The 15,117-nt window shown below is 38.0% G+C and overlaps 1 protein-coding gene across 1 annotated transcript in view; it reads right to left on the bottom strand.

Moving 5' to 3' along the window:
* Nucleotides 1-1,833: 1,833 nt before the first annotated feature.
* LOC139744149 (dihydrolipoyllysine-residue succinyltransferase component of 2-oxoglutarate dehydrogenase complex, mitochondrial-like) overlaps nucleotides 1,834-15,117 on the bottom strand; it is a gene marked incomplete at its 3' end in the record, with an annotated part of 42,861 nt that continues 29,577 nt past the window's right edge. Inside the window, exons 7-10 of the mRNA XM_071654601.1 lie at nucleotides 14,131-14,239; nucleotides 11,869-12,051; nucleotides 2,636-2,721; nucleotides 1,834-1,931 (exon numbers count right to left, since the gene is read on the bottom strand). Of these exons, the coding sequence (XP_071510702.1) occupies nucleotides 1,834-1,931; nucleotides 2,636-2,721; nucleotides 11,869-12,051; nucleotides 14,131-14,239 (476 nt within the window). The remainder of the gene's footprint in view (nucleotides 1,932-2,635; nucleotides 2,722-11,868; nucleotides 12,052-14,130; nucleotides 14,240-15,117) is intronic.

Genomic DNA, 15,117 nt, shown 5'->3' with positions numbered 1-15,117 from the left:
AATCGCACAGCGCACATGTGCAGCAATAGCGATTATCTATAGTAGCAGATGTTTTGGATTTAGGTACAGGGTATGGGAGAAGGAGGATGTCTTCAACATTACATTTTGAATTCATGACAAATCAAGAGGATTATATATCATGCAAAATTAAACAATCAGAAATATATGAAGATGCCTAACAAAGACCAACATTAAGATGGAGCAGCAAACTGCCGAAGATAAGTATTATTCTTCCTGTACGAGAACAACCAATTCCATTGCTCAAAATCAGCTTGGGACATGCTTATAATGGTGTATGTAAGTCAGCACGAAATAAACACATTTATTTGAATTAATTAATACCTATTCATTAGCATTGACAGTATGATGCTGCACATTCTTTTTTCTTCCTCTCTTTTTTATTCAGTCATTTTTCTTCTCATTTCAATCACAAGTACTCACAGATCTGTCTGTTTTGTAAGGTTTTCTTTGTGCCTGTCACATGTTCCTTCTTGCTCCACATCACGTAGATGATGCGAAGATTCATAAACATGGGACATAATTAGATGTATTGTCATATTCGAAACATTGGGCAAAAAGCATCAAGATATATATATATATATTTTTTAAATCATGAAAATACTCTAGGCACTTTCACGTCGCATATCCTGTTTTTCTAGTCATCAATATTGTGTTAATGTACAATGCACATTGTATCGCAGAGCATGTTTATACAGCGTAATTTAAGGATTTATTCGAGGTGTACAGATAGCGCAATGTGGGTCCAGATGAATGGATTCCCGCATATGTTCTTTTCATGAACGCCTTAATGACATTTTAAATCAAGGGATAATAATCTTCTTGCGTCTGCAACCTGAACCTTTGCATTCAAGATGCTCATGTCCACTGGGGCAATCTGCAATCCTGACAAGTTGAATCAGATGTAGCCGCATGACACTCCCGTTCTATGATAGGGACACTTTTTTTTTGGGGGGGGGGGGGCATACGTAGAAGTTTGATATTGCTTAAGTCAACATGTTTCCCCGTCAAGGTCGACTTACGCAGAGTTAGCTGTATGAGTAAAAACTACTCTTTCTTGTTTGTTTTTGTTTCTTTGAGTTAACAAACAAGCAACGAGTACCAAATATGGGAGGTTTCTCCCCCACAACCATTTATTTATTTATTTATTGCAATTCTTTATCCAGAGTAGCCTGATCAGCATGAGATATATAAACAGGATAAACTATTACATTTCAAAACAGTATAAAGTAATCACACACATCAAGTATATGAATAAAATAATATCATACAATCATACAGATTTAAAATAGACTAACTGCCGGTCTTCCTCAGGGCTCTGTTTTCGTAAAAATCCATGAAACATGAACAACAACATCCACAACGGTAACAACACCATCTAATTAAACAGACCACCAGACCAGTGGCACACTCCCTTCAATGACAGCATTGTACGGCAGTGTAAAATATACATTGTGTCATAGTAACCCCCCATTCATGTTCCGACTTTCATGTTGCAAGTGAATTGTTGTTTTGTGTTTGGTTTTAGTAACATTTCACTCTGAGCACGCATGACAAGGCTAAGACAATAATGCGCTAGCTCACGTCCAGATAATAGGGTGATCTGGAAACACGATGGCTGGATCACAGAGGTCAGACTGTATCAGGAATGGTCACTGCTGTTATAATCATTACCTTGGCTACAATCATTATCATTTTTATTTTCATTATACCATCATCAATGTAATTTTATTTTCAGTAGTATTAGCAGTAGTAGTCGTAAAATTTGCATCGACATTGTTAGCATTACTAATACCAACTGACGGTACTTCTAACCTCATGTCCAGCTCATTGAAGGTTGTCAGCATAGCATTGGTATTCTGGGCGTCCTTAAGTCTCTGTGCTATTCTTAGCCTCATGCGTGACATCTTCACCTGAAAAACAAACCAACCCAACAACAACAACAGCAATAAGAAGTGTTTCAGTACAGACTTTCATTTATATATTTTTTTTTTCCTGCATGCAACCAGTATGGCAAAGGAAAGAGTGACTTTTCATAGATGTTCAGTGTCTTCTTCAATCTACTGAAGTACAAAGTGCCAAAAGTAGCAATCTGGTTTTTATTGTCATTTAAAAAACTACAGCAGAATATATCAAATACTTTCCATATGGGTCCATCATTGTGGAATACTGTGTGTTACTGTGAGTTTGAAAACACAGAAATAAGCTGCACAGCTTTGACAACTGTGTGAAAACAGAAACAAAACAGACTCTTGACTGACTGAAACACGTACAAGACCTAAAGATCACATGTTAAATGTTTCACTTGAGCACTTTTGGACCTCCTCAATCTGCATTACTGAGTACTCGATGGGTGACTTTTGAAGATATGAAGTGACAGTATAGAAAGACCAAAATAATAAACAGAACTAAAGTAAAACAAATCTGAAAGTTTGAAACTATCTTATTTGAATTGCAATTTAATTCCAGGCACATACAACTCATACGTGCTGTACCACGTCAAAACATCACTATTTTGCATCCTCAAAACATTGTTCAGACAACAACAACAACAAAAAAAGGGAAAAAAAATCAATGTTTTTGGTAAAAAGTGAAACTGCCAAGCATCACTACCAACCCGCTGTTCTGTCCTCGCTGCAAAGCCAGCTGGGTACTCCACCGGTGTGCTTGGCTGAGAGGCAGCTTGAATGGGTACCTCTGAAGCTGCAATAAACAAGGAGAACAACAAGTGTGTAACAAATAATGCAGATCCATGACATATTCATGCAGGCTTCCATAAAATGGAATTCTCTTCAGGCAAATTTCCAAGAATACATGAGTGGTGACATCATCTCACATGGCTATGCCTATACCATACACCACACACTTACAGCGGTACTTGTGGATCATCATGAATTAAAAGAGAAAAGAGTACATGAAAGGTTCTACACAGTCACTTGATCAGACATGATGTATGCCCACTGAACAGAAATGGCCATGGACAAAATATAACTCAGACTGATCTCTGTACTGTGAAGTCTCCCCAACAACTCTGTCTATACACAACTTTTTGTCTTTTGGGTTTGTTATATTGAAATATGTAATGCCTCTTTCAGTAAACTGTGTATACAGATCTAAATACTAAATCATTAAAACAACACAAAAATGATAACATGATTTCTACTGAACTAATTTTATCTACATTCTTCAAGTTAGAATACATGGATACATTCACCATATAAGAAAATTAGGAAAATCTGGTCATAAGGTTCCTTGACTTCCCATATGTGTGGTATGCACTATGTGCTGCCTGATGTGCATGTTTATCAATCCCCAACATTACTAGCTGCACGGTGATGCACAGTGACATGCTAATGCAAAAGACATGATTATCGCTTGAAAAATCATGTCCTTGTAGAATGGGCACTTGTAAAACATAGTGTGGATTTCCCATGGTTATGTGAACACAATCTTTTTAGTACTGTCTGCATTTATTTGGATGCAGACTATTAAATCACCAACACTTGAGCAGGGTATACGATGTCATACAAATGTAATACCGGCATCCTCAGGTTAAATCAAATCGCAGCAATATCTCCCCCCCCCCCCCCCCAAAAAAAAAAAAAAAAAAAAAAAAAAAAATTATACTTTGAATATAAGCAATCTGCAAAAACATCAGGTACGTGAAATTTCGCAAAAAGAATAATATCAGAAATCGTTCAGTGATTACCATGGTAATTTGAGTGCAAAAAGGTCATATGGCACACGGTGTTGAGGAAATTTTACAAAATATGTAAACGATTATGAACCTACATGAAGTAACATTTCACGCACTTGATATCTAAAATGTGAGTTATTCAACATTTTCTGCCCCCCCCCCCCCAAAAAAAAAGTCATAAAAAATTCCTTCATGACAATTATGGGGGGGGGGGGGGGAAGGATCCCATTTTGTCTGTGGTGTGTACACAGCAAATGAAGCATAATGCTCAAGAAGTTGTACAGCTAAGCCAAAGAAGCACAAAATCAACAAGTTGCATCAATGCATAAAGAGCAGATTATTCCACACTATTAAGCACTGCTATCAAAAGAATACCCTATTTCATTCAACTACATCTTTTGTTCTTTTTTTTTTACTCAGTCCTACATTCTTGACTCGTTCATTGTTTGACGTCAGCACAAGATGATGACAAACTACACACCATGGCAGTGGCATGGTGTATAGATGGTTCCAGATGGTTGCTATTAGCATAATTTTCTCTCTGTGAATACACAAGGCATGCAAACTGCTGCTGGTGAATGACATTCAAGGCTGTGACAGACCCCCACCCATCCCCCCCCCCCAAAAAAAAAAGAAACAAAGAAACAAAGAAAGAAAGAAAATGAGGAAAACACACGAATGATGACTGAAAGATAACAACACACAAAGCCAGATTAATCCTCTCTGAACTGCCATCTTCAAATCCTACTGACATTGTATGTCAACATCTTGCCCACAAGACAGAAAGAGTTACCAAACCAATTAAAGCTAAAGAATATTTCTGCACAAAAAAAAACAATGTTTGCGTACATTTTGTATCATTACTGTTAAGAATACAGTATTGCCAGTGAACTGCAGTACAAACAAGAAAAGAGTATCATAGGTGTTATCACAACCATGTGACACTGAAAACCAAAGCAGAAAATGAGAAAACAGATGATATTTACGTACACACAGCATCCATTAAAAGTGGTGACTTCAGTATCTCAACTTGGTTTTTGCATTGCCCTTCATCATTAGAAAGAATTGAAATTGTAATCAACTTTTTTGCACCTTTCCCACCGTAGGCATAAAACTGACAGTGGAACAAATTTGTAGTCTCAACCGACTCCTCCTTTCTACATCTACAGGATGAAAGTGTGTAGGGTCAGTACTTCTGCTAAAAGTAGTCGGTAAGGAAACCCAGTTGACTCTCTACTCAAGAAATGGAGAAGGTAGAGTAAAGCCTAAGAAGGGTTAAAAACAGACAGAAAAACTTATAAATGGACTTCTTTGGTGTACAAACACACACCAGAAAACCACACAAACAGAAACACACAGAGCCATATTAACCTTTGCTTCTCTGAGCACAGTTTTCTCACGAGGAAGAGGAAAGCAGCACTTAGACCTGATCAATTATTCACACAAGTTTTGCCAGGAAACCTCTTATGCAAGCTCTATCGCTTCAGTCTGGATCGAAGAGAAATACGGTAATAAAAACCTGAGTGCACAAATCTTAATCGCAAAGAAGTTGCCATAAAATCTTGACCCAAAAGTTATAAAAATGGTTGCGACAAGAGAGAAAGGCTAAAAGCAGTCTGCTGATAGGCACAGCGTAATGAGGGTGCTTGGGTGGAGATGTGTGAGCAAAGATTTGTGAATTATTCACATTAAAAGCAAACTCCAGGCTTGCTGAAGACTGGAAATCACCCTCAAAGACATGCCTGCAATGAATAATCCAAGACAGTAAGTGATTGATGAGAAAAAGAAGACTTTACGGGAAGGGATGTGATTCAATCAGAGGGGGCTGCGTCTACGGCAAAGTGCCACCGTAAACTTAGACGGTAGGTAGAAGAAAAGGCAAAAATGTCTGCCAATATTGGAAGTTTATGGCAGAAGGTAAAAGACAGGGAAGCTAACAACTTGTTGGTACCATGATGTCCTCAGGCAAACTTTTGAAGGAGTGCATGAGGGCATGTATTTTTAACAAGTTTGGGTGGAATCTGAGTGCTAACTACTACTAAAATTTCTGAAACACAGTGAAACCCTTATGATACAGCATACACCTGCCCACATACCCCAACATACATTGTCTCAAGCTACTTACAAACTGAGTTCAACAATAGGATGACTACCCGCCGGTACATGCATACATGAAGGTCACTACAAGAATGTTGTGTATCAACAATTCCTTACTACAAAAGATCATTTACTGCATGCTCTCTTTTATCTGCATATCACTGGTTTTATTAGATGCCATTTATGGACTAAAGCTGTACACTAATATTAAAGCAGTTCATGCACGAATCGCTTGTGTGATCATGTTTATCATGCCTTTTTGTCTCATAACTGTTTACACAGGTATCATCTCATTTCAAGCAAAATCTATGTTCATACAAACAGGTTTGCATGCTTGAACATGAATCATAAACCATACCTTAGTGCTCACAGAATACAAGGTAAATCTCTTCGATATGCAGGGTATAATGCCATGTGTGAACATGTCAGTACACACATGGTATGGTTGGGTGTTCATAATACCGGACACCTAACGTTTTTCTATCAATAGAAACGTGAAAAATCTCACAATTTGACTGAAATTTTACTCACGTGTGGAGAAAATACTCCGGATTCACAAGCGCGCACTGAAAATGCGATCTGAGGTACGCGCTCTTAGATGGCGGCTTCGAACGCGTGGGGTGTCATTTTTTCCGCACTCAGTTGCCCTGCTCATTTCAACCGACCACCCTGACAATGCGTATAAAGGGCACTTAAATGCGTTTTTTTCGACAGGCCGCTGTTTTTTTCTAGCCGTCATTTTTTCCCCAATAATATTTGAATATATTTCGAATCCTTCGATATTACTTTTGAAGGACTGTTTGATGAATTTGACTTGATTTTCATTAGGAAACTTTTCATCATAATTGAAATAAATTAGATGAGTCGGTTTGTTGTTTCACATTCATTTCTCGTTTCTGCATCAACTCGTACGGTCGTAGCGGGCGACAAAATGTTTATGTCATGTATATGTGTAACGTGTGTGCACGATCGTACAAGCGGCGGTGACAATTTTGCGGTCAAAATCGTCAAATTTATTACGGAAGGATACTCTACATCTAACAACGAGTCAGCAAAGGTAGGCCTAGTTATATGTAGTTACACGATAAACCTTACTCGATTTTGCTAAATTTCGGTAATTTAGAGGGAATACTTAGTTGTTTTCGCCACATTTTACTCGGTAGCGTAGCCCAGTGAAGAATCGAACACCGTTGCGCGTAGTCCCATGCGTACATTTTCTTTCTGTACGCGCAATGCCATTATAATGCGCGGCCGGTCGTTATGGACCCGGTCGGTAGGTTGGACACCTACCATACTTCCACAAGCAAGCATGTGAATCACATGTTACAGGCAATGAACACTGTTTGGCGGAATACATGTTTTTAAACTGCCTGTCACTTACAATATCTTTTAGCATGATAACCTGGATGTATCAAACTTACAGAGCTACCTATGCATATGTTTTAAGTCTTAGTTCAAACTGTCCATGCATGAAATGGTTTACTCCTGTTTTCTTCTTTATCATTTGTCACGTCCTGGACAACAAACACCCATACACACTCACACACACACACACACACACACACACACACACACACACACACACTTATACATGCAGGAACAAATGCACACACACACAAACAACTCAGTCATGCAGAGACATAAATTTATGCCAAATGCAGCAACAAAAATAAATGAGTATTATTGCCTCCATCATGGGTATTAACATCTACAATCGTATGACAGATCACAATTTACGTAATGCCCATGCTTATTGTCCTAGAGAGGTGAGTTTGTGTGGGGTTATTTCAGTCAATAAGGATTAGCACCATGGACCGTGGAAGGCACAACCAAAAATTGATCATGACATTTGTGGAATAACCATTCTTAGGATTCAAACGAGGAATTTCCGGTATTATAAGGACTATTGTCCAAGCTGATTACATTTGTGAGTCAAGCGATTCTTTTCTGAAACTTTCAGACTTTTTATTCCTTCACAAATGACTGTCAGAGAGAGAGCAGAAAATGAGATTTGTGTTAAATCTGGCTGACACAGATCGCAGGGAACAGTTGCTTCAAAATGCACCAAGATTTCAGCTTAATCTGATTTTGGAAAATGGCAGAAACAGAATTTAGCTGGATTAGGAGGATTTCTCAGTGACAATCCTAGATGACGAGAAAGGAAGGAAAAAAAGGGGGGAAAAGCATTTGTTTCGCAACTGTTACGTGATTGTGCCACCTCATGGCGATCGTGTGACCCAGGCTCGTACTTTCTTATTTCTCCCCGAGTACATTCAGTGACCCCTGGTTTTATCGGGATTAATGCCGACCAGAATGTCTGAACTGACTGTCTAATGTGATTCCTAAGTGTTTGGGCTTGACAATTGAGAATGTCAGGCAAGCTTTATCCTCACAGGATGCTTGTAATCAGCAAGATTGGAGGGCGACAAAAGCCCTCCTATCAACTGACAGTCCCAGAAATGGCTCAGAGAACCTGTACTTATTATCTTCAATTATCAAATTATCCCATTATATCTAATCTGTCTTGGTTTAGTCACCCCTTTTTTACCAAGCCACTGGGTATCGCAACTCAGGGAAGTTACAGAATCCTTCCAGTGGAGCTAAAGTGCAAACATAGTCTAAATATATACAATCTCTTTTGACTGAGAAAGTAATAAAACAAAACACACACACACATACTAAATAGCAATGCGTGGTTCAGCTGCTAAATTTCCTCAGCAACTACACTGACTTTATTTTCATCATTCAACCACTGCATATGGAAGGGGCAAAAAAACTTGTACTTGAAGAACGTGAATGTATCGAAAATAATTTCAGGGCGGTGGGAGGCAGTAGCCTATCTGTGAGAACATGGGAAACTTCAGCTGTAGGCATTTCTGTCAACATGTGTTGAATCTTGGAATCAATCTCACGTCTGGTCTTAAACGGAGAAATGAAACTTTCCCACTAATGTCCCTTGTATCTTTACAGAGGCATTCTGGAGCTTCCCTCATGTTGGCACAGGATGTAAAAGTTTTTAAAATGTAATGTAAATGTAACAAAAAAAAACAACAAGAACAAAGGAACGCCTATACCATTCTCTCTTTCTTTCAAACCATCCCTCTCCACCTATCTGTGAAAAAGTGACTCCCCGGTAGGATCATATTACAGCTCCACTGTCTGTTGTTATCAATGGAAAACACCCTTTACATTCCCTAGTGCTACTTTAATACTTTGGTAGCAAAACACCTACAGTACGGCAAAAGCGGTGTTAAGTCCACACACACACACACACAAAGAAGAAGAATGGTATTAACATGGTTTTAAAATGATTTTTTTTTTCAAAGATGCTTTCTTCAACCTTCAAGGCAGAGGAATTAAAAAAGAAGGTACTTCTGCAACACACACGGAACATTCAAATCTTCCTAACATGACCTAGCTTTAGATCCGTCCCCTCCCCTTTTAGATGTAAGATAATGTGACCACACTGATTTTCTTGTGATTATTTAGCAGTTCATTGGCTGTCAGTGTCAAAAACATACAAACATAATACACTGGGAGCTAATTGTAGTCCTCCATAAATATGTACACTTAAAAAAAAAAGCTCTCCCCACAGGTTACTCTCTACTGGTCTGTGCAAACTAGTCTTTAGCTTCAAAGTTTCCCCCAAATTACAGGTGTATGACACTTTTAAATCCAAGATGTAAAGCTCTTAATTTCCGATCATTGAGACAAGCACAAAAAAGTCCATTTATTTGTTTGTCTTTTGGTATTTTTTTTTCCTAATCCAGTAGTATTACTTGAGTGTTGCAACATGCAATAACCTCAATATATTTCACTTTGACCATATTTTGATTGGTTAGAATGTTTTGACACTTGTGCTACACTTTCAAAAACTGCTGTCTCCTTGGGTGCATTTATCAGCTCACTTCTGGCACTTTTAGGGAGTTTTGGGCATTTGATTAAAGCTGTTTTGATTAAGGGGTTGAAGACTCATTTCTGAAATGTCCAAAAAAAAAGGGGGTGATCGCAAACACATTCCGGTTGGGTTGATAAATGCAATGTCGTTTTGAAACATATTTTTAGCTCAGACTTGTCCACACCAACCACTGCCAACTACACATCTCTGCTCCTTGGGTCAAACTGCACAATACGATCTGAAAGGCGTATGCAATATGCACTTTGGATAGGGGGTATTGAAATGTGTTTCAAACATGGGAAAGTTGATAAAAGCAGCCTTGACTTTATCCTTCGAAGAAAATATACATCAAAAAATACTCGAACTCATCTGCAGGAGTCAAAAAAAAACTTGTAGAGGATCTTTTTCAATGATTCACAGAAATGTAAATGAACTTGCAGTGGCAAAATGGGTTGAATGGCAAGATGACATAGCACCTACAATCCCCTCCAAATGTGACCATACTTAACCTTTCAAATGTTGGTTGCATTTCTTTCTTTTTTTTCCCCCATGTCATTAGACTTTCATTTGTCTGGCGTGTCTTACTCACACAGCCATGAGAAGAAAACTTAAACAGTTAACATGCCCTGTCAATCAAGATAGCCTGCCCTAAAAGTTCTCAGACCTCAGTTCACCCGCAGCAAAAACAAACAAAACAAACAAGCCGAATAAAAAGGGTACACTGTATAGGTCACTGACCTTTCAGTAGTTGACTAACAAGACAAGAAATGCATGACACATCAGCTGATTCTAGTTTCACTTCTACAGAGATATTATTCCTCTTCGTTCACAGGACAATTTCTTTCCGCGACACTACCTCCAGATAACTTCTGAATATCCAATGTCAGAAAAGTACATTCCTCGTTTTCTCTCGTTTTCACTTTTTGTTTTTCTTTTTCTGCAAAAGGAACAAAAAAAGTTTTAAACAATGCCACAATCAAAAGAACTAGATAACTATATGCCCACTACATGCCTCTCAGAGAACGATTCACCCCCATTCAGATGGTCATGCAATCTCTTGCTTCAATCGCTGATATTTTAAAACGTAAAAATTACTTCTGTCTTTCTTCCATCAATTCTGCAAAATAATAATTCAAAAGCAAACAAACCCATCGGACAAAAAAAAAGAAGGTTATTTGGAAAGAAAACAGTGAAATGTAGCAACAGCTCAGAGGGAACTCAAGAGAAATACAGACATGAAGATACAGTGTAATGTTACAACCACTCAAGTGTCGACCGGTCACATCAAGTTTCCTGCAAGCAGCTCAAAATAGCTGTTTTAGTCATATGATTGTAAAAAATTTTTTCAGATGTAATACTCATCAGCTTTGGGTGCAAATTGCTACAGATTTTATGACTTTCTTGACGGAAATGCCTCTTTCAATCAAAGTATTGACTTGTCTATACATCATCAATATGGTGTAAATTCCAAACATGCCTCTAACATTCAAAACATAGAACCATTGTGGCAAGAGAATAAAGCACATAACTACACATTTCTGTTTTCATGCTTTACGTTTTCATGGCTTTATGAACCCCACTACAAGTAATATGCTTACATGCATATGATTGTAACTTCCTGACAAAACACTAGATGTTTTTAGATCTTCTTCACAGACCATTCACTTTAAATAATCAAAGACCATCACTTCATAGCAAACACCTTAAAGTTTTTGTTTGTTTGGTTTTTTTTTCATCACTACATGCAATAGGAGACATAAAACAGGATTTGCCTGGAAAGGATATGAAAACCTTATTTTCACAGGTATGGTTTTTGAAATTGTATGTTATCACAATCAAATGGAATATACAAAGTCATTGTAGACTCTATATGGACCCAATCAGCTTGACCAAATGCCAACAAAAAGTTTTAATGCGCAGAAGAATGAATACTATCTGCTCTATAAGTGATAATTCGTGTCTGGTTCATCATTATTTAGAGAAAGTAACATTTTGGGGGAATGTCATGTAGCAGAACACATACCATTTACAAAACTATGTCACAGAAAGGTCTACAAATTAGGAAAAGTAATTGTCTAGAAATCAGTAAAAACAATGGCAACAAAAATGACATCATCTTGGGAATCTAGAGAACAAACCAATAAGGACACTAACAAACCTGGCTTTGATGTGATAGGTGATGTTGGCATTGGTGGAACAGGAGGGGGTGTGGTTGGTATGGGGCCTGCAGATGATCCTGGAGCAGGCTGGGGTGGAGGCGTGGTGGGCGGGGCAGCCTCAGCAGGTGGAGGAGTTGAGGGCGCTGCGGCAGGTTGTGCTGCAGCCTTGGCTGGGGCATCACCTTAACAACACACACAAAAAAAGCATCATGAATGACCAGTTGCTTGCGGTTTTAAAGATGTTTTTCATTACCTGGACACAAAAGTGGTACATAAGCACATACACGCGCACAAATCACTCCAACTATGGTTAAAAAAACAAACAAATGAGTGTACTAGACTTCAATGAACACACACAGTTGTACACTATTCTATATATTCCAGTGTATCCAGCACTTGGCAGTGAAAGTCAAAAAGAATCATACTTGATATGAGACCCCATTACACATATGGGAGATCATCACGAAAAAAACATTGTTGTTTGTTCATGATATGACTGAAAACTTCTTGGTGATATAACTGTCAAACAGCCAAATTCTTGAAAATCACAACATTGCACTACTATTAAATAAACTTGTTTTATGACTCATTGACATACTTCACGGAGTTCCTAATCTTCAGCAACACTTTGGACAATTATCATTTCTATTATGCTGGCTAATACAATCAACGTGGGACATTGAATATCTAACTCTTCAAATCAACACTTCATAAATTCTCAAAAATTCCCTACCCCTCCCTTCCCCCCCCCCCCCAAAAAAAATAAATAAACAAGATCATTCCCAGACTTTATCGGCTAGTTCTCAGATTTTACTTCAGTACAATGTACATATACATACTAATATATCTGTATTACTGAAACTGCAAGAAAAAATTCATTGTAATTCCTTGGTCCATCATTTACCTCAAATGTTCTATTTATACATACTGGTATTTCCTGTGGTTTGAACAGAGTAGAAGAAATTTATGGTATTAGTAGAAAATGACAAGATCTACGAAACATGACATAGCTTCAAGTAATGTACTGGTATGACTGAGCATACAGTATTGTGCCGTGCTATTTGGATTGACTGTTTATAGTCCGTATAAATGACATATCTAGCAGCTCTATTTCAAGGTCACAGACTGATCTCAATTCTTTTCTGTGGCCTCACCATCTCAGCATTTAGCCACATCCTCCTTGGAGGAATCATGAATCCAAGTGCCTGCACTTTTCACAGACAACCACTTCAGACCTTCCAAGAACACGAGTGAAGCTGAACCTTCAAACCATGCATCTCTCATCTGAAATAGGATACTGCAGTATCCACATTTGCACGTTTTTCGCTTTCTTACTCAAGGCGTATAGTTTTAAAGGAAGGTAGCGTTTACAGCAACGCCGTCATCTTTTGTTTTACCTGTAAGATTCTTCAAACTTCAAACTCCCTTTTGATAATTTGTCTTGAGAGAAGTCATTCCATGATCAGTCTACTAGCAGGCGTACATTAGGCACACAATCATATTACTTCCATAAGTACTGGTACACATATGTACGAGAAAAAGGGAAGAATACTCCAATATCTCGTGCTCATTCCTTTCTTTCTTTCTTTGTCAGACCAGAATATTTTGTTAAAGTCTACCATGTAGTGCCGAAAAAAACATTATACAAACCCTAGAAACAGAAAAGCATCAAATAATTCTGGACATATGCTTGATTCATGATCCGTGCATAATGCACTGTAAAAGGGGAAATTTTCACGCATCTTACGCAACATGCAACTAGCATGAAAACAAAAACATGCAAATACATTTGCATATGATTTCATGGTTCATTTCTTTGATTCCATGGAAATAAAAACAAAACTAATTTTACCCTGCTGAGCGTGAAAAACTACACACACACACACACACACACACACACAAAATCCCCTTCCATAGGAATCACACTATAAAGTTCGTAGATAACCTGGAAGTCACATACTGTAATAGTGGATATTTCCATGTGAATAACTTTTCGCGCTCGGCCAGGCAAGAAGAGTTTTGCCTGTTTTTGATTTGGCTGAATCAAGACATTAACTACTGGAACATATGGCAAGCAAAAATATTCACATGCTTTTAGTTTCTGGTTGCAAGAAATGTGTGAAAATTTCAACACTGTGAACATTTCCACTTTTACAGTACCACCAGGTTCTATCACCTATCACTACACATGCAGCAGTCACTACCATGCATGGACATCTGATAAATGATTGCTTTCTCTCTTTCTCTCTCTCTTTGTCTACCTGAGACTTGAATCTTCATGAGCTGCTGTCCGGCGACAACTTTCTCTCCATCGGGAACCAGAAATTCCAGGATGACACCACTGCATGGTGCCGGCACTGGGATAGATGTCTATGGTGACAAAAAGAGTGAGAGAGAGAGAGAGAGAGAGAAAGATTGACAAATTAATGGTCAGAAAGACATGTATTTCACATAATTTCATTTCATTTCCATCAACATGCAAATCACAGTATAACATTTCCATATACATAACTATACAAAACAGTGCAACATTACAATAAGAGAAAATACTATGGACAGAAATAAACTGCGACTTTTATCAAAGTACCAAAACAAAGTTTTTTTTAAATGGAGGGGACTGCTGCAACGCAGGGCTTGCAGTTTGCAGTCCCCTCATGAGCAATAACTAATTACTGAACTAATAGAACTAGGCTACCTGCCATTTCAGAAGAATTATGATAAGAAACACAAAAGTGACTCAATACATGCAGTCTTTATACAAAAATGCTACTATGTGCAAATTGTTCTGCAGGGAAATAAACATTGTCAGAGTCATGTCATTACCAAGATACACTAAACTGCATGTCTAAATCAAATTTCATACCATCATTCATTTTAAACATTGAGGTTAGGGCCAAAATTCATTAATTCCAGATAAAACTTGAAAGGTTCCTGCCTAAAGCCAATCCTGTCTGTATTTGTTTACTTTCTCCAGTAAAGCTGAAAGTGGGACAAGTAGATCTATTCCATGATATTCCTTCAAGGATTATCAAGAAACACATAAGTTGCATCAGTATGGGTCATCTGCTTTGCCAATTGATGAACACCTAAGACTGAAAACAAGCTAGGACAAAAAATTATGCATAGAATTATAATTAAACATAATTCAACCTCATCATATTTTGTGCACACAATCTGTTGCAATGCATGGCAGCATAAACCTATCAGTGCCAATTATTGAAAAAAAAAAGGTACAGTTGAACCTCTCT

This window comes from Diadema antillarum, unplaced genomic scaffold (assembly GCF_040938485.1).
Source record: "Diadema antillarum isolate AM-2024a unplaced genomic scaffold, OU_Dant_1.0 seq00001140_RagTag, whole genome shotgun sequence".
NCBI classification, from domain to species: Eukaryota; Metazoa; Echinodermata; class Echinoidea; order Diadematoida; family Diadematidae; genus Diadema; species Diadema antillarum.
This window is presented reverse-complemented; position numbering and strand designations above follow the sequence as displayed.